Source organism: Chlamydotis macqueenii, chromosome 14 (genome assembly GCF_036417535.1).
Source record: "Chlamydotis macqueenii isolate bChlMac1 chromosome 14, bChlMac1.mat, whole genome shotgun sequence".
In the NCBI taxonomy this organism is placed as follows: Eukaryota; Metazoa; Chordata; class Aves; order Otidiformes; family Otididae; genus Chlamydotis; species Chlamydotis macqueenii.
In genome coordinates, this window is record NC_141569.1 from 13,420,721 (window position 1) to 13,445,329 (window position 24,609).

At 41.5% G+C, this 24,609-nt stretch overlaps 1 protein-coding gene across 1 annotated transcript in view; it reads right to left on the reverse strand.

Moving 5' to 3' along the window:
* Positions 1–24,609, reverse strand: part of GALNT10 (polypeptide N-acetylgalactosaminyltransferase 10) — an 82,035-nt gene that overhangs the window by 23,281 nt on the left and 34,145 nt on the right. The window contains exons 2-5 of the mRNA XM_086759053.1: positions 21,476–21,578; positions 20,522–20,660; positions 16,956–17,122; positions 834–1,019 (exon numbers count right to left, since the gene is read on the reverse strand). Coding sequence (XP_086615179.1) covers positions 834–1,019; positions 16,956–17,122; positions 20,522–20,660; positions 21,476–21,578 — 595 coding nt within the window. The remainder of the gene's footprint in view (positions 1–833; positions 1,020–16,955; positions 17,123–20,521; positions 20,661–21,475; positions 21,579–24,609) is intronic.

The window sequence follows — 24,609 nt, forward strand, 5'->3', positions numbered from 1 at the left end:
TAACAGTATTACCATCCAACAATCCTGCTGATGAATCTGACTAGTTTTTTCTTACATCTCCACTTGAGTATCGTTGCCACAGTTTATTCCACAAATTCACACCTCAGGGAGAGCTTTGACAGGTCACTTGCCATAGGGTTGTAAAGGAGTTTGGTACTGGCCAGAGGCACACAGGTACCAGAAACAGAAGGCACTGTCCTTTCAATTAGTCATCCTTGAAAAGAACTGACACTGTAAAGCTGATGTCTCCTTAAATATGAAGCACTGCCTTGGAAAGGACTGCACATGTTCTACAAATACATACCAGCAGCTGTCATTCACATCAAGTATTTTCCACAGGCTTGCAGACTATGAAGTTAAATTTAGTTACATAGGAGAAAAAAAAAAAACTAAAATCTGCTTAAAAACTGTATGTAAAGATCTTTTCTCTATCATAAAGCAAGCTCCTCTCTGCAAGCTGCAGAATGACCATGCGAGTTTACTCATGTAGCAAGCTGTAAATTATTTAAGATTTCATTTAGTGAGGAAACAGAAGAATACGTTCTCTGCTCTTTAATTAAGCAAAGCACATGATAGGGTTATTGTACAGTGCAGGACTCTAGAACAGAAAAAAACCATTTCTTAAAGGCCAAGAATTCACCTGAGTCTTGTGGTTGGTCAGGTTTGGTTTTTTTTTTTGTTTGTTCTCCCTTTTAAGACATTTCATCTTCCCTTTGTCCACTTGCAGCATGACGGGAAAGCAGCAGGTGGAAATAAAACAAATTCAACACTAACATCTGTTGCTGGGTCTTTAGCAATTCAGTCTTCAGCCACGGACAGCACCATACACTTACCTAACAGAGGTGGCAGCCAGTTCACGTTGGCCTCGCAATGGGAATCCAAGAAGGTGATGACATCCCCTATTGCCACCGAGGCCCCCAGCATTCGAGTTCTTATCAGCCCTTCTCTCTTTTTGGTTCGGAGGATTCTTACATTTGGAAACTGGGCCATATAATCTTCCAGGCGTTTCTTCAGGTGTTCTGTAGGAAAATAAGAAATTTAAACACTGTAACAACTAATCGCTTAAAAACGCAGTTCCTTCAGAAGACGATGTCTTTGGAAGTAGGTCCTGAGCAGTTAATAAATGCAACAACAGGAAAAAGGAAGTAAGAATAATTTTGTTTAAATTCAATGTTTAAACATAACTTAACCAAGACTTCCAGCTGTTCCAAAACCTTAGGAGCAATAAAATTAAAAAGAGGAACTAGGAGAAGATGGAGGAGCGCAGGATGAGAAAGAAAACAGCTGAGGAAGGTGAAAGGGAATAAAAATCCAGCTAGCAGACATCTGGGAGAACTTTATCAGAGCAGACTGCAGGGGTTTTCAGACACTTTTGCAGAAAACCAGCACAGCTTAGGAGAGAACCAGGACAATTTACTTTCAGAATTAAACTGCACCCAGTGCATTTAAATTGTGTTCAGTTTCTACAAAACACAAAACATGACCAACCACTCACGCATAAATGACAAAGAGCAAAAAGTCCAGTAAGACATCCTACAAGCCAGCAAGGCAGGCACAGCCACTGTAGATATTTGGATGGCTACACAGAATGCTTACCAGAGGAGATATTTGTATTTAAATATGGAAATATTTATGCTACTGAATATGGACTGGAGCCACATCTAAATTAGCACAGACGCTTGTGGTCACTATGATTAACAAGAATTCAAACAGAAAAGCCGCAGAAAAAGATCACTGACTGATCAAAACAATGGACAGCTTGTTTAGATGCAGAAATAAAAAGCTTGGTCTACATAAAGAGTGAGGGGCACACAGCTGTCTTTACATCAAAGAGTGAAGCAGCAAAGAAAAATCTAAAAATAGGCTGAGCTGACGCCAGCCTCATCACTAATGGGTTGATCTTTGGGCTGACTTGACAGCAAACCCCATTTACAGTGTGCCAGGCACTGTTCATTAACGTGCCGTGCTACCCGCTGCCATCAGCGACTGATCAAGGAAACAAACCCTGCCAGGCAAAAGCTAGTTTGTCAAATCCAAGCAATTAACCAATCTTAAAACCTCAACGAACAAAACTTGAATAGAGGCAATCATTCAAATATAAATAACTCCCAGGTTTATTTGCCCGACTATGGGGCATAGACCCATTCCACTCTGCATAGCGGAGTCTTCCTCGGCTTCCAAAGCAGGCGCGGAAGGCAGGGGCTGAAAAGGCAGACGGTGAAGAGGGCACCAGGAAGGCTGGGTATTGGAACAGCTCTCTAAAAAGAGCAAAGGGGCAACTAAACCTAAGTTATAAGCTCTCCCCCATGGTGCCGACCCAGCGATTGTGTTTTAGGGTTTTAGCTACTAAAAAAGGGCAAATCCCTATGAGTAACACACATTCTGCACCTTCTCTTTGAAGAAGCCACCACCTGCCTTCCTTCAAAGATCACCCAAACCAACTTCTTTGCTTTTGAGGTATTCCTAGCAAGCTCTTTGCCCTTTCAAAGCTTTATTTAACACTCCCCAGGATTTTTTTTGCTCACAAATGCATTTTAGTTTTTTGTCTGACAAGTCTAATTGTCCCATAATATCTACACAGGTTTCCCTGCTCAACAGAGCCTTTAGTACCTTTTGCTGTCTAGCACGCTTTTCCCTCATCCTTTTCAAATCTTTTCTGAATAGAACCTCTCAAGCAACCAGAAATTTTGTCCACTCAATTACAGATTTTTCAAATAAGGGCTTTCCGTAGAGACTAGATATATTATTAGTGCAGCTGCCTTTCTCCTGAGACAGTGAGTAGACACAAAAAGCCAGAAAGAAAAAGAAAAGCCACCACCACTGTTCTTTAACATCAGATCTCATCCCTTACCATTGTTAGTTTATCACAGAAGATTAGTTTATGAGAAAAGAGAAAGAAAACAATCCTCACTTCAAGCATAAACCAGCTAAGCCCAAGCTATGGGGCACAGCTTAGTTAATTTCCCCAAGACAAGACAAAGGCAAGAGTGGCTGCCGGTGCTCGTTATGATAAAGGAGGTAACCATCACACAAAAGCTCTGGGTCCGACTCCCCCAGCAGTACCCACAGACATTGCAGCACCTGCAAGATCAGACCCAACCTGATTTAAGGGAAGACGTCCCTGCCCATGGCCAGGATAGGCTGAACCAGATGATCTTCAAAGGTCCTTTCCAACCCAAACCATTCTATGATGCCGACATTTTATACGTTATCTAAACTAGACCTACAAAACACTAGAAAGTCTTAAAAAATCCAAAGCTCCAAACCAATGGAAAATATTCATAGACTTTCTGGGATTTTTTATTTCGCTAGAAACAAGACAATTAGACTGTGAAAGATCCCAGTGGTTTGTCTTGTACCTGTGTGCTGCTCATTTTACATTTTGCCATCGTATACCTTTCTGAACTGTCCTGGTTTGTCATGCAATTTCATCTGTGGCGACACCTCAAGGCAGCTTAACCAGCTCCTCCAGCAGTACGAGCATGGCACAGCTGAGCCTCCTCCCAAGAAACACTAACACGTTTGTGAATCTGCTCTCACGCAGGAAGACACTCACCAGCCCGTGAACAAAAAGTCACCGTGGAGCTGGCCACAGTGGTAGTGACGATGATGGTTGCTCTGCTACAGACTACCTGAAGACAACCTGATTTGTAGCTATTAATGAACAAGCAGCTAAGAACTGAGAGATTTCCCCAATTTTATAGTACAACGGGAGGAAAAAATGAGGCACAGAAGCCATAGAGTTTTCTCATGTGAGTACTCTGCAAAGAGACAGCAGCAGGAACTCTAATCCACTGACTTCCCATTCCATTCCCAAAAGCTGGGTTTGGTTCTTTAGCACCCCTCTACTATGTTTCCAGATGTCTCACAGATTAGAAATCTTCTAATCTTCTCTGACGGCTGGAATAAGCAAGGAAAAGCCATCAGCACCCATGTATCCTCACTGATGGAGGGGGCACACGTACCAAGAGCTGCCCTTGTAGCCTTGTAGCTCAGATAAGCTGCTCCCAATTGCTGCAGGAAAATCCATGCTTGATCATTGCATTTTACAAGGTTCAGGCTCATGTGTCATGAATTGCAAGTGAGCAGACTTCATTGTCTCTACTTTTCCTTTCCGAAGAGTCACAGACTTTCAAGCATTCTCACAAACAACATACAAAACATACTTTTCAAAGACAACGTTTTCTTATTTCCTTATCCCTGAGCTATTCCTGCCCTCCAGCCTGGCCTCTACACACCCAGACAGAAAATATTTCAGTCTATTACAAATATTGTCACAATTAAGTCAATTTTTGCTTTTAAAAGAAAATCTCAAAAACCCAAACAAGTGGCATTAACGGCTACAAAATTTTATGAGGCTTTAAAAAACATGTTGTGGAATCTTGTCACACTGAGTAATTTTTATTACAAGGACAATTTTCTTTAATGAAGGTTGCTAGGTGAACTGGATGGATTCCAACAGCTTCACCTACTCTGGGCAACGTAATACAGCCCAAACATAAATGAGAGTAAGATTATCTGCAGATTAAAAACTAGGCTGGTAGCTTGCTAACAGACTTTGCAATAAACTTGATATACAGTGTATACATTAATAGTACCCGTCAAGAACTACTGCTTTCTTTATTTTGAGCTGTAAGTAAAAGGGTGTGAAGATAGCAGAGAAGCTTCACTAAGAGGCCTGCTTAACATAAGCCATCCCCAAAGCTTTCCAAAATAAGACTTCTTTTTCCCTAGGTCAAATTCCTGTGGTGGTCTTACTGCACCACTTCTTTCTGGCCTCACCACCCAAGCAGAGCTGCCCTCAGATGCCATTATTCTGGTGACCGCCAGACCTGGCAAGGACTTTCCAGGCCAGGAACATCTTCTGTCCAGCTGAGTCTTCATTCCAGCCACTCCATGCCTGCCAATTGAACAGGAACCTAAGAAACATTGCAACTTCAAACCAAACACATGCAGAAGCCAGAGGAGGACAGAGGAGCCCACGGATTGTATTTTTTAGAGCTTGAAGAGGCAAATGCATGAGAAAGAAGGCAACTTGGACATGCAGCAGACATCCAAACCCTGCTCAGTTATGGCTTCAGGAGATACTAGTACTGAATGCAGAGACAAAAGTGTAATCTTAAAATGAGAAAATTCACATTTACTGGCATTAGCATATCAATACGCCTGGGCCCCAGGGAAAGTTTAGTAGGTTGCATTTCTGAGCAGGGAAATACACACGGAATAATCATCTTAGCTCCAGTGTGACCTCTTAATCTCTCAGGGAAGTTTCATTTGTAAAGGAAGTCTATTCCAACTGTTTCTTCCTGAGGGAATCCAGAAAAATCCATTTACTCATCCATCCTCCATGCTGTAAGGTTTAAGTACCTTTTGCTCTTTAGAAGCAGTGAAGCCAGCTTGTGGTGTATGCATCAGTTCTTGAGCCCTGCATATTGACTCCACGGTCAACCCACAATGTAAGTTTTCCCTCCTGTGCCATAACCCATCCTTCCCAGGGGGAACCATCATTCTCATTAGCTTCCTCTTCTCCCTTCCCATTTCATTAAATATGTATCAAGATTAAAGCTCCCACTTAGGCTCTTTTCCTCTTCTGTTGACTATGTTTGATCTAAAGAGGTGATTTTGTGACTCACAGTCAGTTCCTTGTTGATTGCTTTTAACATCAGAGAACATTTTGCTCACACACAAACTAGATAGCTGCAGGTTTTGGCCTACACAACCTCTTAGCAGCCGAAACAGGAGTTAACTCCTTGCAGCACACTTAATATTCAGCTTAAGTTTGATGTAGCCATGGTGACTAGCAGAAGGGTATTACTGTCCCAAATACCGCCTTCAGACCAGCGAATCCGTGCTCTCATCTTCAGGCCAAATAAGTGGCTTTGATTATCCAGTTTTTTAACCAAGGGAACGCTGCACTCCTGCTCAATGCTAACACATTTTTACTAAATTGATAAACACTATATTGGCAGGTGAAAACACTGAAAACCGTTAAGCCAAGCCACCATACCAATGGCATCACCACTTCCAGCAGTCCAAGGCTGATATACACACCACACGCTGTTTCAGGATCCTGTGAATTTATACTCCACTTTTCATACTAGAGTTAAAAATCGTGAGAGATGGGATTAGTCCTCAAATAACTTAAATCTACATCACCGACTGCTTTCTGAGCACTGGAGAGACAAGCAAGGGTGCAAAAGCGTTTCAGAAGTTTGCTCACAGGACAGAACAAACCCGACTGAACGCATCTCCTCTGCAACATACAGGCTTCAGAACAGAGCGGGTGCGCAGGGACGGAGCCAGAACAAGCTGCTGTGCTAGAGGGGTTAGCTGTGTCCACACCTGGTGAGCACGTCAGTGTACATTCACCGTTGATATCGACGGACTGGATAGGATATCATGACATGAACCTAAAGCCTATGACTGACAGCAAGTAAAAAAACTTGCCATGAGTTGGAGAGATGCAGGCAGATGAAGTGTTAAGACATTTCACGCTGAAACATTTTGGAACATATCGAAGGTGCAAGATTAAAGCCTTATAAGTCACTGAGTTTTGCTGGGAGAAAAAAAAAAAGAAAGGAAAAAAAATGAACCCAAACCAAACCAAATCAGTCCTCAGAGATTCAGCTTTGCCTTCATCAATAGTATTCATGCACAAAGGACTGCTTGGCCTGAAAGTATTTGCTCTGTGCAAAAGAACAAAAAAGGAAAGATTCCACAAAGAGCACAAGAATTAACAGCAAATTCTACTCTGCACTTTAGTCTTGTTAGAGAACACACCATTAGGTCCAAGATGTAACCCACTTGGAAGCTGCTTTGATTTGGTAGGAATGCATCCTTTTGGAGCCCAAAGGCTTTGATCTCAAGGGTCTAAGTGAGGAAGAACAACCGTGAAGCCTAAAATTAATAGCACAGACCTACAAAAATTTTGCTTTGGGGTTGCAGCCAAACAGAATATTGGAAAACTAACTGATAATCCTTCATTCCTACAGTAATGCTCACACACTAATAACCATGAATGACAAAGCAAAAATATGTGTCTTGTAGTCTGTATGTCAGAGAACAGAAAATGAAGTATTTGGCAAATGAAAAGATTACCAATACAGCTGCAGGAAAAAACCAGACACATTTGACTTACAGTAACAAACTCTGCCATGTCAGAAGCACATTTTACAAACTCACATCTTACTCTTTTTCTTCTAGATGTCTTTGTCATCAGTTCTCAATGCTCTTATTTACTTTATTGGCAAGAAATGCAACTGTTACAGGAAGTTACTAACATCTGCCAGGAACGTCAATAAATTTATTGAATCCTGAAGCACAAATCCAGGACTGTTCACAGTTGTGCTCACCCCAAAACTAAAACTTCTCATGGATAATATTGTCCTCACCTGACACATTCACTTTAGCTGGATGACAGAAGGGAGAAGGCAGTACCAATAGCTGAAGATACTCTGCTTTTGTATCCTGAGGCTTGGCTTTCACCTTTCAGCATGGTAAACCATGTTCCAATGGAGACATCACCGCATACTTAGATTACGGGTAAAAGGCAACAGTGGTCCTCATGGTATTTATGAATAGCTACTATATTGAGAGTATCTGAATATGGTGTGGAATTTCTTCACTAAGAAAATTTCACTGCAATTAAAACTCTATAGAAAAGGAATGTGGTTTAGATTATCCCCTTTTATTTTCAAATTGCAGCAACATTACTTTCCAATTTTCTCAAAGTGAAGAAGTTTCCACCTTTGTCAAAGTCCCTATGTAGGAACAGCTGCTTTGTCAATAGCACCTGAAATGCATGCTTAAATAGCAGAAACTATGATTACCAATAACAGACATCACATTTGAGGGCTGGCAGAGGGTGTTCGAATCACACTTCTAATTAACTTCTATAGAGAAGCAGCTGGAAAGCATTAAAATGCTGATTTGCGCTGCAGCTGGCAGATACCTAGATTTTTGACTCCTAGCAGATGATGACATGTACTTCAAGGTGAGGAGAATAAAATTAAAGCTGTTTTCCTGCAAACTGCCACTGATAGAAGCTACATGAATCGGATTTCTTAGTAGCAAGCAATACAGTCAGATTTATTTAATGAGCTGTAATGGAAACCTTGCTCCTCAATTATTTATTTTTTTAAAACCTGAGTTTGCCAGACATCCTTCACTACACAATAATTAGCTTAGAAAGAGGTCATAGGAAACCAGACCTTTCAAAGCCACCTCATCTCCTTTCTAGAACAATCCTTCAGCCGTAGCAACTGATCTTACAGTAATAAATACAAGATGATGAAAAGTAAACTGGTTAGTTAATTTAGGCTGTCACAAAAAAAAAAAAAAAGCTGAAATAAACAACTACAATGGGCCCTCAGGTCCCTTAAAACACTAGAGAATGTATTTTTAATACTCTCTAGCCATTGCCTAATGAACAGTGCAGGTTTTAGAGATCCCCTTATGAAGGGTATACGCAAGTACAGAAACAGTGCTTAAAGACAAATTAAAAATGAATACTCAAAAAAGGAAAAGATAAAATCAAATCTCATCCACGTTTCACTATGGATCCAAAGCAAGCTCTGTCCCTAACAGTTGTCTAAAGCATCTCACACCCACGAGACACTGCCAGAAACGGAGAATAACAAATTATTCTTTTTTTCATAAACCAAAACTGGATATCTGCATCAGGTTTTACTCTATTGCTCCACCCCATGTGGTTCTCACTACCGTGCTGTTGAGTTCAGAGTCACTTCTACACCAGCACAAACGCTCTGCTCTGCCACTTGTGAGCCACACTGGCGTCTGGGTAACCGACACCACATCTAGACCGTGGGTCACAGCCGCCTAAATGACTCTGAAGCCTACTTCACTTTGTAACATTTGTGCCATTACCAGAATCAATGATATTCACCAAAGCCAAGTCACTTTCCACATGGAAAAATGACATTGGTACCGGCTTCCGTCAGAAGCATTTAATAGTGAAATCTTAGAACTTGACCATGGCCCGAGATCCGCTCACTGTGACTTTATGCACCTGGTAGCGTTATACCACAAGATAAATGATCAGGCCCACAAACCATCATCAAGAGCCTAGGGTCTAATGTGATACAAACAAATGAGTATGGTTAATGACAGAGACTTTCACTCTAGTGAAAGTAAAGAGTGCATTCGTTTTCTCAGGCTTCCAAGTCTCTCCACCTAGAAGAGCCAACCTCCTCCCACTTACCTAATGGGAGATCTCACTGACAGTTACTTCAAAACCATTACTTGTGAGAGTCTAAACAGACCTGAGATGGTCTGCAATGAATTCTAACAGCAAGGGAAAAAAAAATGATCTTTATTCTTTGACTTAATTTACAAAAATAATATTTTTATCAGTTATTTGACACAATAGTTACCGCAACTGAGAGATCTTGACAGCAACATTTAAGAAAAATTTGTGGAAAAGCATAGTTGCTTAAGGAAAGCTTGGTTTTTCTTTTTTTAAATATGTTAAGGTAAAAAGGTTTAAAAGAATAATACTCAAAATTCAGTAAGAAAGACTGTCACCACTTTGTCCTAAGCACAGTCACTCCATTTTCAGAGATGTACTAACCAGATGCACTTTAGAGCTTTTTTGGGGGGGCGGGGGGGAACTTTTACAATGCATGTGCCTAAAGATGAAAAGATAATCTCTCTAGCTGCAGAAATCCTTTACTGTTCCATTTAAAGATCAAAAAGAATTCAAGTATTAAACCCTTTTCTATTTCAGATATTAAGAACACTATTTCTTTCAATTAAGGCCTGGCAGATGTGGTTAATGGAACAGAATTGTATCTGCTCCATACCTGATGCTGCACCAAATGACACATAAATCACCCCTTGCCTTCTCCCTTCAGCACACTACTTAGCGACTTCTGCCCTTCTGACCAAATTATGCTGCTTGTGGTTCAGCCAAGGAGCCTTACCCACATTTGTTTTTCCGTCCAGATTATCCCATATGGCTACCTCCAGAATTACTGGTACTGCAATATAAAGAGAGATTTTAAAAGTCACGGGGATTTATCTTTAAAAGGGGAAAAAGGGGGGGGTTTGGCTATTGCTCCCTCTGACACTTGATGGATGGATAAGCTCAGACTCCCTGGTCAGTACAAACAAGCTACAAGGTGGTGTAAGGACAGCACAATGGTGCAAAGCCAAGGAAGGTGACTGTCCCTACACGAGGGGAGAGAGCAAACAAAGGGGAAAATGTTGGTCAAAACAAAGGACTGAGATGACACTGCTTAGGGAAAATGCTCCTTGGGCTCCTTTATTAAAAAAGTCCTAAAAGCCTCTTGCTGCCTCTCAGGGATGAGCAGTGGCCACGCGCCAGAGTCTGGGCTCACGATGCTCTGCTGTCTCAAACGTCAAAGAGCAGTGCGAATACTTTCTGCATAAAGTCCTGCTGAAAAAAAATACAACTAAAGGGAAAAAGGTCAGTAAAAGTGGGGAAAAAAAAAAATTAAAAAAGCTAAACAAATAAATATTTTCAGGACTCCTAACCGACTCAAGGTGCAGATTTCGACTGGTTACTGCAAGAAGGATGTTAAGCCTTCACGTATCGCCAGTGTACAGACACACAGTGCCGCAGGGCAGGCAGCCCAGCTGGGCTAACACTTCGAAACAACCCTGATGGCTGGAGACTGCAGTATTTTCAGTGCTGCACATTCAACTTTATTACCTGTATCAGCACAGTGCTCCGCACACAACGCGTGCTTTAGACATGACTGATGCTGCGGTTCTCATTCTTCAACAGGGGACAAGGCTTGTTCTCAAACACTGTCATTTATACAAAAGCATCTTAGAGATGAGTAAGAACAGGCTGTCACTCAATATGCAAATAACTGAACGCTGAAACGTGACTTTTATATAAAATTTAAGCACTTAGCCACAATCATGGCTTTCTGTCAAGCTAAGCCATAAAATAAGAAACTCAAAGAACTTTGGAACCACCTGTGTGGCGTGTACATTTCCCTCTCTGCACATAGCTAGCCCCCAAGTATGCGGCAAGATGTTTCTTTTAAACGACATTCAGCAATTAAGTCACAGCCTTCTAGCACACAGCAAGTTTACAATGTCTTGAATAATTTAAAATTTCCAATTGCTGCACAGGGTGAAAAGGTAAAACCCTGCCCTGTTTTACATTAAAGGAAGGGCTGAAAAATACATGATGTTGGTTTGTTCCAGATAAACATACAAATGAAAAAAAAATTAGTTTTAGAGGTATTAGTACTCCCTAGATAGTTATACCTTTCAGTCACTTGACAAGGGAACTGGTGCAGCCCATTTTATTAGGTCTGCTCTTCCAATACATTTGGATTCCCTCATTCTGAAGTTTTTCTTACCTATAAGAGGCATCTTGACTTTTATCACTGCCTCCCACAACATCCTTATGGACAAACTCACGAAATCTGGGCTAAACAAGTAGACAGTGAGGTGGACAGAAACCTAGCTGAGCTCTAAGGGCTGTAGTCAGCAGCACAAAGCCGAGCTGGAGGCCTGGACTGTCACTAGCTGTGCACCCCAGGGGCCAGTTTCAGGGCTAATGCCACCGAACACCTTCATTCAAGACCTGGATGGTGGGACTGAGTGCACCCTCAGAGGGTCTGCAGATGATACAAGCCTGGGAGGTGCGGCTGACGTGCCACGCAGAGGGACTTGGGCAGGCGAGAGAAATGGGCCAACAGGAACCTCGTGAAGTTCAACAAAGGGAAACGCAAATTCCTGCACCCAGGGAGGAGTAATCCCACGCGCCAGTACTGACTGGGGACCCAGCAGCTGGAAAGCAGCTTTGCAGAAGAGCACCTGGGAGTCCTGGGGCACAAATTGAAGTATAGGAAATACTGATTAAATGTAAGAATTTTTTAAATTTATTTATTTTTTTTTAACTAAATCACTGTAAGAGTTACAGAACAGCAGAACAGGTTCCCCAGAGACATTATGGAGTCTCAGTCCTTGGAGATTTTCAAAACTTCAGTGAATAAGATCGAGAAACCTGCTGTAGCTGAGCAGAGGAGTTGGGTTAGATGATCTCCAGACATCCTTTCCAACTGCAACTATTTGTGATTCTGTACATGTTCCAGCCTCCACCTGAAAGAGATCTCCTCTCCAAAACAGACAGAAGAGAGGAGAGTTTAACTTCTGCTTTTCACTCAATAGTAGCACATACTTGATGTTCCACTGCTGTACAGAGCTACCAAATATGTATCAGGTGAAAAGTGAAGAACATTCAGACAAGCATCCTGCAAAGAGAAAATGTGCCATCCTCTGTCCTCTGTTCCTTCAGCTTAAGGCTGTTCATCTATGTAGTGAGAGACAGAGGACAGCTTTATGTTTGTTCATGCAAACACAGAGATAGCTTATACAGCAGAGGTGTCCACAAGCTCCAAGAATTAAATGGAGACCAAAAATCCATTTCGTGCAAGACAGACACTAGAGATGAATGGCTCGGTTTCTCACAACCATAGCCAGGTTGTAGGTCTAGGGACTGAAGTGGACTCTGAAGAATCATGAACTGCCTGTCTGTTATTTGTTGCCATCAGAGCCGATACAAAAACCTGCAGTGTTACAAACTGACCTGCATTTCAACTTCTCTTCCTCTCCTCCCATTTCTATGATATAATAGAACCCACTTAGCGCTCAGCAGCATTGTAATTAAATAATCAAAAAGCAAACAAATTTCACATCTGACAGTCCCCAGGAGAAAACTGATACACAGGAAAAAAGCATTTTAGTTTACTTAGGGCCATTCTGGTAACAAGAAGCTCAGAGGGATATAATTAGTACCCTGCAAGCCAGCATATGAAAAGGCTTAATTTAACTGAGATCAGAACTAAAGAATAGCTATAGAAATTAGAAGTGAAGCCACAAATCCACACAGGACTGCCACAGCTAAGCGTTTTTATGATTAGGAATTCTAAAGTCGTAATTCACATGTATTGCATTCTGATTTCTGCTTATCCAGAAGGGTAAGTGTTATTTTGGACCACCCTGAAATAGCTGAGATTAATCTGAGGTCAGTCTGTGGGTCTTTGGCAGTTCTCAGTAGTACATAGGAAGAGGCAGACAACGCCAGGCAGGTTAATTCCGATTCTCCAAGTCTGCAGAATGGGTGCCTCCCTCTTCAATAGAACCTGTATTATTCTGCACATTAAATCCCTACAATTGTTTGGAAATGCTTACGGTCAGGAGAAGAAAGTACTCACATCACACATATCTCAACTAAGTTTGTGGGGAAAAAAAGCGCGTAAGGTATCATAGTCTTTCTGGGAATGCTGTGTTGATACTGGAGACCACTATTAGAGAAAGTAGAAAACACTCCCCCAATATTTAACTCTGTTGTGACCTATGGCACATGCTGGAAAGCAGCTTCTTTTAAGGGAACCCAACCTAACAAGGGAATCTCCACAAGAAAAGATTCAAGAGTCAGGAAAGAGAGCTGCTGGAGGTGACAACATGGATTGCACCTCAACACAAACTGGACGCTAACCACTGTACCGAATTAGACTGATCCCACTGACAGGTAGCCTTCCCCAGAGCACTGTGGCTGATGTGGAATCCAGCACTAAGTTTTTTTCAAGTAAGACTAGATTTTGATCATTTGCATTATACTATAGGCATGCAAAAAAATTCCAGACAGCAAGTTGTTCCAGCACGTTTCGATTTTTCAAATACAAAGCATAAGAAACATTTCAAAAGCGCGACTTGTAAAGCTTTTGCTGTTCACTGGTAAGACTTGCTGTCATCAGGACAGCCTTTTTTGGTTGAAAAATGTTTATTGCTAAAGGTCACAAAATTGTCTGTCTCAAGCAAATTAAGAAATAAACGGCTCTTGACACTTCCAGTTGATGATTCATCTGCTCGAGAGCTCCAATAACACAAAGCAACACAGCTGCCTCTCAAGTATGCTGCAGACCACAGCAGCCACCAGCCCAGAAATCTGTCCTCACTCTCCTATCACTCTGTTAGCCAACTGCTCAACCCATTTTGTAGTCACACCAAAAACTCCTTACTCTCAAGCTTAAAAACAGATGAAAAACTATGGAAGTAACATCTGTCAGAAAAAACAGATGTATGCAGTAGCCAGGTTTCCATACTTACTATTTCTATTATTAGCAAAGTCCTCTTTTCTTCATGCGAAGCAAACATTCTCCACGTATGGGATACATGGATGGAAGAGGCCGATGGCTTGGCACCAACACCACCACCTACAGAAACCAGTGCAACAGCAGAAGGAAAGAGCAATGCTAACCAGCACCTCGAGGGCAGCTTGGCAAAGCCCAGCATGTTTAAACCCAATGCAGGTCAGCACACAGTAAATGCTAGCAAGGGTGAGATAGTCTCCTTGCCAGGGAAAGGAAAGTTCTTGAAGATTAGTCTTTTTAATGAGTTATTAAAGTGCTAGAGGTCTTTTCAGACAGCTCTCAAGTGAAAGGCCATCATGAGGTACAGCAGAGTAGATCTGATATTTTATCCTGCCAGGGTAACCTCTCGATAAAAAAATTAATAATAGATTTTTATTGAGCGATTATCCTTTTCATCTTTTGCTTTTCACTGGAGTTCACGATAGCTATTTACCAATCTCTTTGGGGAAGAAGCTGACATTTACTGTTCATATTACGTCTCTCTGATCTCAAATGTGGCTTCTACTATCACTACGTCCAACAGTGATTCTGTAATTTTAGATGAAAGACGCCATCACAAATTTGTGGGACTAACATTTAAAACAGAAGCACAGCATCCAACCTTGCAGACAATGCAGAGAACCAATAATTTACAATTTTCAAAGAAAAAAATAAAAATCAACAAATCTCTCCTCCTTCCTTTTACTGCTCACCAGTTCTGTGGCACAGTGGTGATGATGATCAGCTCAGACACAGGCTTTTTACCACCTACTCAATTTAATAATGAGAAACAGATAACCAGAGCAGTGCCCAACAGTCCAAATCCAAGAATGTGCCCTTTTCAAACATACAACATTTGAAGTGAAAGTTTCCCTTGAGCCTCTGCTCCTTCCTGCAGTTCAAGTTTGATGCATTAAATTTTCAGTTCTCAGGTACTGGGTTGAAGTGTTTGGGGTTTGGGGGTTTTGTTTGTTTGTTTTTGTTTTGTAATACATACAATGGATAGATTAAAACCAGAAATTTGTAACCAGCAGCCTTTTGAGTCAAGATCATGTGTTTATGTCTTAACAGCCTCCTGAAGACTAAGGATCTATTTAAACCCTAGGAGGGATAGATGCTGCACACAAATTAATCTCAGCTACTTCTTGCAACTTCAGGATGGATGACTGACAGAAGAGCTTGCATCTTATCAGAGGCAGGTGGAACAGAACAAGAGGGAGCTGGACAAACAGCGTGTGTGCAGACTGATGAGAAGCGGAGGTGGGAGAGCCAGGAGAGCTCTCTTTCGCCTGGTCAGAAGGGCACAGCTAGAGAACAAGGCAAATGGCTCCACAGGAAACCAGACTTCATTACTTCCACTTTTCTCAAAAGAAACTTGTTTGTACAATTCAGCTGTGGTTACAGCATGAGCTTGTCTAATTTGTTTCTAGACTGACTAGCAATAAAGAGACCTTGTTGGGAGGGTGTTCTTTTTTTCTCCCCAGCTTAGTCTGAAAATCTCCTAAAGAAATACTTATTTCATATAACATTGATTTTTTCAAACCAGCATGCCTTGCCTGCAAACTAATTAGAGCCTTACTTTAGAACAAATACTATAGCTGTCGGGCAGTGCTTATTTGAAAGTCAGTATAGGTCAGAACACTAAATACTCACGAGCTTGTTCCCAGGCTCACTGTAGGAGCTTCCATGTGTCAGATTTTTGGAGCTATATCCTTTAGTATACGTGGAGAGAGCTCTTTTCCCCTAGTTGAGTCATTTCAGTGTCAGGACTCTTGATCTCTGCAGCTCATAGAACTAAATGTCTTTGTAATTTTAAAGGAGAAAACAGAGTTGCTAGGTCTAACCAGAACCCCTTAAAGTCACTGTGCTCTGTTCAACACAAGAGAACATCAGCTACTTCAGAGCACTTTTCATGTGATCTTTCTAGCAATGTCTACATGACAGAGGGCTTCATTCCTCCTGCACTTTATTGCCTTTTCCACCATAGCAAGGGTGCAAACTACAAGAGAAAGTAAACTCTAGCTTAATTTACATTGTATAGCATTTAAATGGTTCAGAGAAATAGATCCCTTGCCTTTATCCTAGAGAAGTAGTAAATTCAGCAACCACATGTACACATTGCTGCTGCAGCTACAAGCAGTTGTTCCATTTGCGGTGATGCGTTACGTCAGCAACTACACGTCTTAGCATGTAGCACTTAAACCCAGTCCCAAATGACTGCTCCTGGCAGCGCAGGACAAAATAAGGAATGTACTTGCAAGTAAGTCAGCAAGCAAGAGCAGTCAAAATTTTGGACACTACATATTTACTTTTCAGGAGCACAAACTTCAGGAGAAAAGTAACCAAATTACAGGCCATCCAAGGTGGAAATGTTTTATCAAGGCTTCCTTTACCATCTTCTGTGTCCAGAAAAAAAAAAAAAAAAAAAGCAGAACATGGGGTGTGAGCTACTTCCCACACCCCCCCTTTTTTTTTTTTTTGTTTTTCCCTATTCCAAGCATCAAACATTTAATCCTGGGGTTAAATGTTAAGAGCTACACAAGTCCTCAGCAGAATGTTAAAATCAGCTTCCCTGTTTATTCACATTGTCTAAAATACAGGACAGTCTACGCCATCAGCAGCTAAACCAGCACAAACTGAACATGGAATGTAAGTTTTTTTGCCAGACTTTTGGCCTTTCAAATGTACTCTGAGCTCTGCTGTTGGCAAGTAAAGAAACCTCAAGTCATTATACACATATTTGCAAGTTCATTGATCCCTTGAGTAGGTAAGCACAGGTAGGTAAACATAGGTGGAGAAGTTACATACAAATCATCATACCTCTGTCACTGAAGTCATCCACCAGCACTATCTCTGCTATCAGCTCAGGAGGGGAGCGGTTTAGGACACTGTGCACTGTCCGGAGGAGAGAGGACCATCCTTCATTGTGGAACGGTATTATCACACTCGTGTTCGGAAGCTTCTCCAAGTACAGTTTATTCTTGCAGCTGCACACAGGTAGAGTAAGGTTAAAAGGCAGTGCCAAAAACCACCAGTGCTTCCATATTGATTACCATCATGTAACTTGCAGTATCGGGACATTGGTTTACCTTGCTTATTCCCAGTTTTCAGAGAAGCAAATCACCCCAATCACATATATAACCGTAATTCAAAATTTTTAAATGAAATGTGCAGGAAGTAAGGACTTTGTGGGACAGCACCTTCCTTAAACAGCCCCAGAAGTTCAAGATTTTGTGAACAACAGATGGAAGAGACAGGATAATTGCATGGTAAGAACTGCTCCATTAACAAATGCACCTTCTTCAGTAACAGATTAACCTCCAATGTCTACCAAAGGCTTCGTCATGCTGGGCAAATGATTCAAATCATACTTTTCCTAAACAACCAGTCTTGTCTTCCCCATTTTTCAGCAGGATTAGTTTGATACCTGGGATCGGTTCTGCAGACAGAAGTGAGGGAGCTGGGCTTTGAACACAAATCACTGCAGAACTTGGATAAGGCTGGCGAGTCAGCTCTGTAGACTCCCCATATGGACCCCTTGAATCGGGGGGTATTTTCCCATAGCATTAATCTTCTTGATTTTGAAATAGGAATGACGGTCCCTTGCCTAGAGGGTGTGTTTTCAAGGTGCAGTGTTTATTTTCTTGCAGGTGTGACCCTAACAGTGGAGCCTGAACCTTGTTAAACAGGTACAATCTAAAGTCATAAAATGAACAACTGTAGTTAGAAAATACCCAGCAGCTGATCACTAGGAGACAAAAATCTATTTAATTCCCAGAACTCCACGTGCCCAGTGCAAAACAGACAGAAGTGGCCACATGAATAGAGATTTTTAGAACATATTAAAAATACTGCCCTCAGGGCGGGCTGCCCTCTTTCCCCGAGCAGGGGAGGGAGGCCATGCTCCACCGCCTCTGCCCTGCCACAGCGTGGGACCTCTTGACAGCCTGAACCAGAGCTGATGCGCAGATTCCCTCCTGCCAGGCGCTTGGCTAGGTTTGCACTACGTGCACAACACAGTGCATGCAGGCAGCTCATTCCCTCCCTGTTCCCCGGAAGGGCAGATGGGAACCAAAACGGCTCTGGCAGCGGCAGCTTTTTCCTGGTACCTTTCCCAGGGAAGGGAGAAGGATGCACCTATGTTACACAAGCTCAATAAATCTGTGATTACAGGAAGTGACTGTGATGCCTGTGTGAAAGGACACTAGCTTATTCTGGGTCTAATGAATTGTCTTGGGGTGCTGCCAAGAGCTTGCAGGCTACGGCTGCAATGCACAGATGCAGGATGCAAAATAAAGCTGCATGGACTGCTTTCATCCAGCCCTTGGCATTGCAATCTTAACCTTCTTCCGAGATAGCTACTAGCTATAATTCTGTTCCAATATGAAACAAGAGCCCCTAGATCTCTCCTAACTCTTCTTAAACTGGAATTCTCATTTTCTGACTAACTTTAACAACTGGCAAACTTTAGCTATTAAGTTTAACCATGAAGCACGGAGAGAAATTGTTTCTCTCCAGCTACCATATCTACAATTGCTTTACAAGACCAGCAAAATTAGTATTTAATATTAAAAAACCCAGAAGCATTTAAAGAAAACATTATGAGGGGAAGACATGACTGCTGAAACAAACGGCTGTATGTGTGCACCAGGCAGCTCCAGGACACGCCCTCCCCTAGCCCCTTGATTCCGACGATTAACAGAAAGCAGGGGCAACACACTATTCTGTAAATAAAGATATAACATTTCAAGTATATCTTTTTTAATAGGCACAGGAAATGTACAACAGACCTTTTCAGTCATGAATTCCTTTACTGCAAATCTCCATTATACGTAACCCCACTCCCTGCTCAGCTAATCCCAGCATCCATTATATACACACTGGTTATGCTCTCTATGAAACCTCCAAATTAAAACTCACTACATTGGGGGAAAGGATGTGTCAAGCAACAAGCAAACCAGCTGCAGCGGCATCATTAATCACAGCTTAAGTTGTTGGTGACCCAGACACTTCACTTATTAATTTTAACTGGGGACTGGAATGAAGAAGTTTCACATTTTAAAAAAAATTAAATAGCAGTATTAGCAATGAGGAGTCAGCAACTCTGGGAAACAATGGGGAATGTGAGGTAATACACTAAATCCTCAGGTGAGGAGATGCTGGCATTGTCTGAAGTTTAAATTCGCAGAGCCCATGACAGCCCCTGTAAATGGAGGCCAAGTATAATTTAGGTTAGTAAACTCAAACTCTATTTCCTAGAACTTGAGTATGGGCTGATCAACAAGCATCTTCAGTTATCTGATTTATCTCTATGCTTAAACATTTCAGCCGCACATCTAAAATATTTATGGAGCTATACTCACTATTCTGGTTTATGAGGATATATTGAGAACGGGTGTCAGGCCAGTGTATTTGATTAGTTTGCTGTGACAGCTGAAGAGGTAATCTCTCAAATGTGCAGCTAACAAATTATAAAACCTAACTTCTAAAAATTATATTTAATGAATAAAGTAGATGTTTAATTCAGATTCTTCAAACTGTGATAAGAATGCCTTTCACAAAACAGCTTTCATTCAAATGTCTAACAATGTTTTCAGATTAAGAATTGTATAAACTAGGGTTAAGCTGTAACTGAAGCACTTTTGCTAATTAAAAACTCCTTCTGGCTTGCACAAAATTCAGTTTGTCACCATTCTAAAGGAAAATGTCCAAAACCAAATTAACTCAAAAGCCAGCATTCAATTGGAACTAGTTTCTACTTGTAAATCCTGATGAGGTTTTAATGAGGAAAATGTTGATTTCTGATAAAACTCTTCATACATAGTTGAGTGGAGCTACTCAAATTTTGTTCTGCTCCTGAGCACTTCATGATCACTTCCAGTTAGTGGCCAACATAAGAACTGTTCAGAGCGTTTAGTGACAAAGTCATCGCCTGACTACACTTAGGATATTTGCCAGCTGAGTCAGATATTTAGATCAGTTTCCACTACAGAAAGAAACAGCTCCACCTTAGTGGTTGCTAAAAGTTGTTGGCTATGTCAGTGGGCTCAGGAACTGAACTGTCATATTACAAGAGGTGAAGGAAGCAGTCACCTCTGGGTTAAGTCCAACATCTCTTCTGAGCAGGGTTGCAAATTTTTGGTAATTTAAAGTCTTCTGGAATCAAAAGGGGATTTTTTTTTTGCCCTGATTTAGTCTCCTCTATTTCCCACTGCAATTACTATACACTGGCCTTTATTAAGGAGACAACAGGACCCAGCTGTGAAAGGACAGTATTTGATGAACAAAGGTACAAAAATCCATAATAAAAAAAAGCACGCTCCTGCAGTTGTGGTAATTCAGGGCTTGTAAACTTTCACTCATAGAAACGCAAACTATATACTCACTTTGGATGTCTGATGTCTGGAAGGGAACGATTCAGAGAAATTTTATCACTCACAAAGATATTAAAGCCATTTTCCCTGTATGCCTGGTCCACTCGCTCTGCATCAGTCATTGGGTAAGGTTTTCCCTGTTCTCCATTTCCTACAGACAGAAAGTAAACATGCATCATTACTACTAATTGGTGCTTAACTGGCCAGAAACTAATCCATATATCAAAAGGAGAGCAGCCATCTTACAGCCTTTTGAAAATTCCTTCATTATTTTTGTGCTCTATGTCATATTTAGCACTGGGTCAACCAAAAAATTTTATTTGATAAGCAGTTTTGCTACAAACGCCTCAGCTGTGCAAATTGTAGAAGTTAAAAGTCTTCTCCTTCCAACATCAGAAACAGATGAAGGTGCTACATCAAGGCTATGGAGGATCTATAGAATGTTTTTTGTTTCAGTGCAGGAAGAATACATCTGGTTTGAACACCTCATCATTGTTGCTTTTTTCAGCACAGATGGGTACGTATATTTAACAACCGGAGTTCCTGCACAGAGGAGGTAGAGCCCTTGCAGACACACCGGTGTAAAGCTGTGACATTCAAAATGGGCCCTTTTATGTGACGCAAGACAAAACCCAGAACTATGGAATAAAACTTGCACAAATGTTGTAATCTAGAACATTTTTCTTAACCCTCTTCTTCCTTTCTGGATCTCCCATTTTTGGGAGAGGTACAGGCATAAATTTTCTGCTAAGCTTTTTAAAAATCAATACTGCACCTATCCTAAAAATACCAAGCTGTTACAAACATTTTCACCTCAAAATGGTTACTGTGGAGTTCGGGGAAAAGGCTTCAACTGGGATTAACATACAATAACTGTTGCATCATGTCATCTTGACTCTGAAGTTGAACATGCTGTTCTGCACTCTGCAATCTGTATTAAAACATTTTAATAGTAATCTTACATACCTACACGCTCAGAGTCTTTCCTTATAGCTTCTCTGTTATGCCAGTCCTTTGTCCTTTGTCCATCACCAAAGTAAGGGTCTTTCTTTTGCCTCACATATGATGCCTTTTAAACAAAAGATTGGATAAATTAAATACACAGCGTGTGAAGCCTTTCCTTAATACTCTGCCTTTCCTGTAAGAGGAGATTAAACACCTTCCTTAAGGCAAGATCATCCCAAGCAAGTAGTTTTTGCCCTGAAAGCAGTGAGGGAGGAAGTAAGTTTTGTTTGCCTCAGAAGAGCACTTTATCTATAGCTGCTAAGTGGTATTTTTTTTCCAGAGCACCATCATGTATGCAGACCAGTATTCTTAATCAGGAAATCTATTAAAAACTCCCATTTTCATTTTTAAAACATCCAATACATTTTACATCCTATTTAATTAACAATAAAGCTGTAATGGGAGACCTATTGCAGGATGATTATTAATGAGCACGCTACTACACCTGAACAAAATCAAAATAAGATTTAGAAGGTCATTTATTAAGACTCTTGCTGCTCAATTCAAAAGCAAATTTTACAAAAGGCATGAGTCTGCACTGAACCTAATTAGAGCTCCTCTCTTCATGATGTTGTTCCTGAAATTCAAAAGCAATGGGTGCTTTGGGAACAAGTTATCAAATGAAAGATGGGGTGAATTCAGGATCAAAGAGATGATGGTGTGTGGAAAGAAAACCATGATATGTCTCAAACACTGACATCCCCCAAAATCCAAGGGACATATGTATATACATATCTATCTACATTTAAGTAGACTTTAGGGTCAAGATGATAACATCTTCTCTGAGAATGAGTTTTCAATTATGTTGGAATACACTGGTAGAGTATAAATGCAAGTCATTTGTAGCATCGTTACTGCAGAAGTAGTTACACAAAGAGGTAACACAAGGTTTTTCACTTTTAATTCCTCATGACCTGCAGAGAGAAATCCACAGGCTAGAACTTCCTAGAAAGAAAAAAAAAGCTTCCCTCCTTGGAGAGCAAGAGGTTTAAAGTCTCACTAATGGGTCAATCAAACCAAACAACCACCAGAAAGCAACGGTTGGCATAGTAACCTTGCAGGATTATCAGGCGTCTTTGGCATCTGGGACACAGGCGTCATTCGCCTGACTAGTTAAATTACAAACTTCATTTTCACGCCTAGATTTGTCTTGGGAAAATAGGATGTTTGGACATTTTACTTGTTATTCCAAGGCACTAGACTTCAGCCTGATGCAGTTCACCTCACCGCATCTGACAGAGGTGCTCTGAGGAAGCTCGCTGGAAAGGTTTTGCGGATTACCCCCACTGCATCGCCCCTCTTCTACAACAGTCAGCAGGAATGGAGCCCTGGGTATGAGCTTACAAAACCAGCAGTGAAGACAGGTTCCAGCTAAGATGTCAAAGTGAACTAGAGGGGCTGAACACAGGTACATGCTCTGCTCTGTCATGGGTGGTAACCCTTAGCAAAGGAACTGCATGAAAACCTTCAGTCCTGCTGGTTGTATTACCATGACAAAGGGTAATTAATAAACCAGTGGTCTAAAGGCAATAGAGTTCAATCTGATTAAAAACTGGCCTGGGAACTATTAGAACTTTTTCCCTGCCTGCCCACATAATAGATTTTAAATTAATCTAGATCCTTTCAATCACAGATCATAAGAAGATTTATACTCAGCTTCTTGACATTTTACAGATGGTAACACAACTGGCAGAAGTCAAGTTTCATCCATGAAACCAGACACTCAGCTACACATTTCAATTCACTAACACTCTGAGCATTCTCCTTCCTGCTCCCTGCAATTTAATTTTATTTTCACTGGAGAAGAGCTGATGGGCAGTCAGGACGGACAAGAAGTCAGGCACACAGCTAGTTCCCGATGGGAACAAGTATTAAGGAACTTCCACTTGTGCTACCTGGAGCTAACAAGGATAGTCTCTCAAAAAAAAAAAAATAACATACTTATGATGCTGCAATATGGAGGGAAAGGAACTCTCAGGGTGGCACGGGAAGAGCAGGAGCACACTATGGGATGTGAATAACAGTGGTGAAAACCAGACAACTGCCAGAAAGGGCTGTGTAGCAGGAAAGGACAGTTACACCTAGAAGAAAAGTGATCATTTTAAGAAAAATCCCAGTAGAGCTGTGTTTAGATGGTGTACATGATTTCTTTCAAACAGGGTATAATGCCAACACCAGCCAGAAACTTAATGTTTGGTCCGCCGCAGGAGGTTGCTGCTGTTTTTGTATAGCAGGGGTGAGCAGAGGTGGTTTGAGACACTTCCCCGGGGTGCAATGAGCCAGGGCACGGGGTGGGCGAGGGGCAGGCAAACCCAACTCCAGCACCGACCCACGGCTCTGTCCCACCAAACGCTCACACGAATAACTTACGCAAACTCTGTCTGACTTTCACTACCTCATGCCAGCTAACATGAGCAGGTCTGGATGACAGCTATGTGACAGATAAGCAGTAGAATCAGCAGCTTGGTTATTTTTGCTGTAAAACAGATCAAATTTTCAGCACCATGAAGCAGTCATCCCGCGCTACGGCAACAGTCCAGCATGCCCACTTGTCTGGCCCACCACTGTGGTTTCTAATTTTTCAGACAAGATGCCACCCTGTGATCACCCCCAATAAATAACTCCCAGAGCACACTACTGTTCTGTGAAATTTTTGCCTCTGTTTTGCAAGATCCTTGCTTTGCCAGGCCTGCTCACTGGCCAGTTTCCTCTCCAGGATACTCCCCTGCCAGGAAAAGTCCTGGAAAGCTCTCGCAACCCAAAGCACCTCCTCGCCAGTGGAGCTTTGCCAACTTTCTCAGCACTAGGCTTGTGCACCAGTGTCACACTGGGCACAGGAACAACTAGCAAGTCTGAAATGTCCATATTTCAAGTTCCTTTTGTCTCTTGTTTATAGTACTCTGGACCACATGAGCACACCAGCAGAATTGTTTTTTAACACCACTATTCCTTCTGCCATTTGCTGCAATTCAACACCCGTAAACCCCTTACCAGCAGTAACTCTAGAAATCCCACTCACCACCGAAGAGAAGAGCACTGTAAGGGTGTCTAGGGACTAGATCTAAAAGGAGAAACATACCATGCAACTCCGAGCC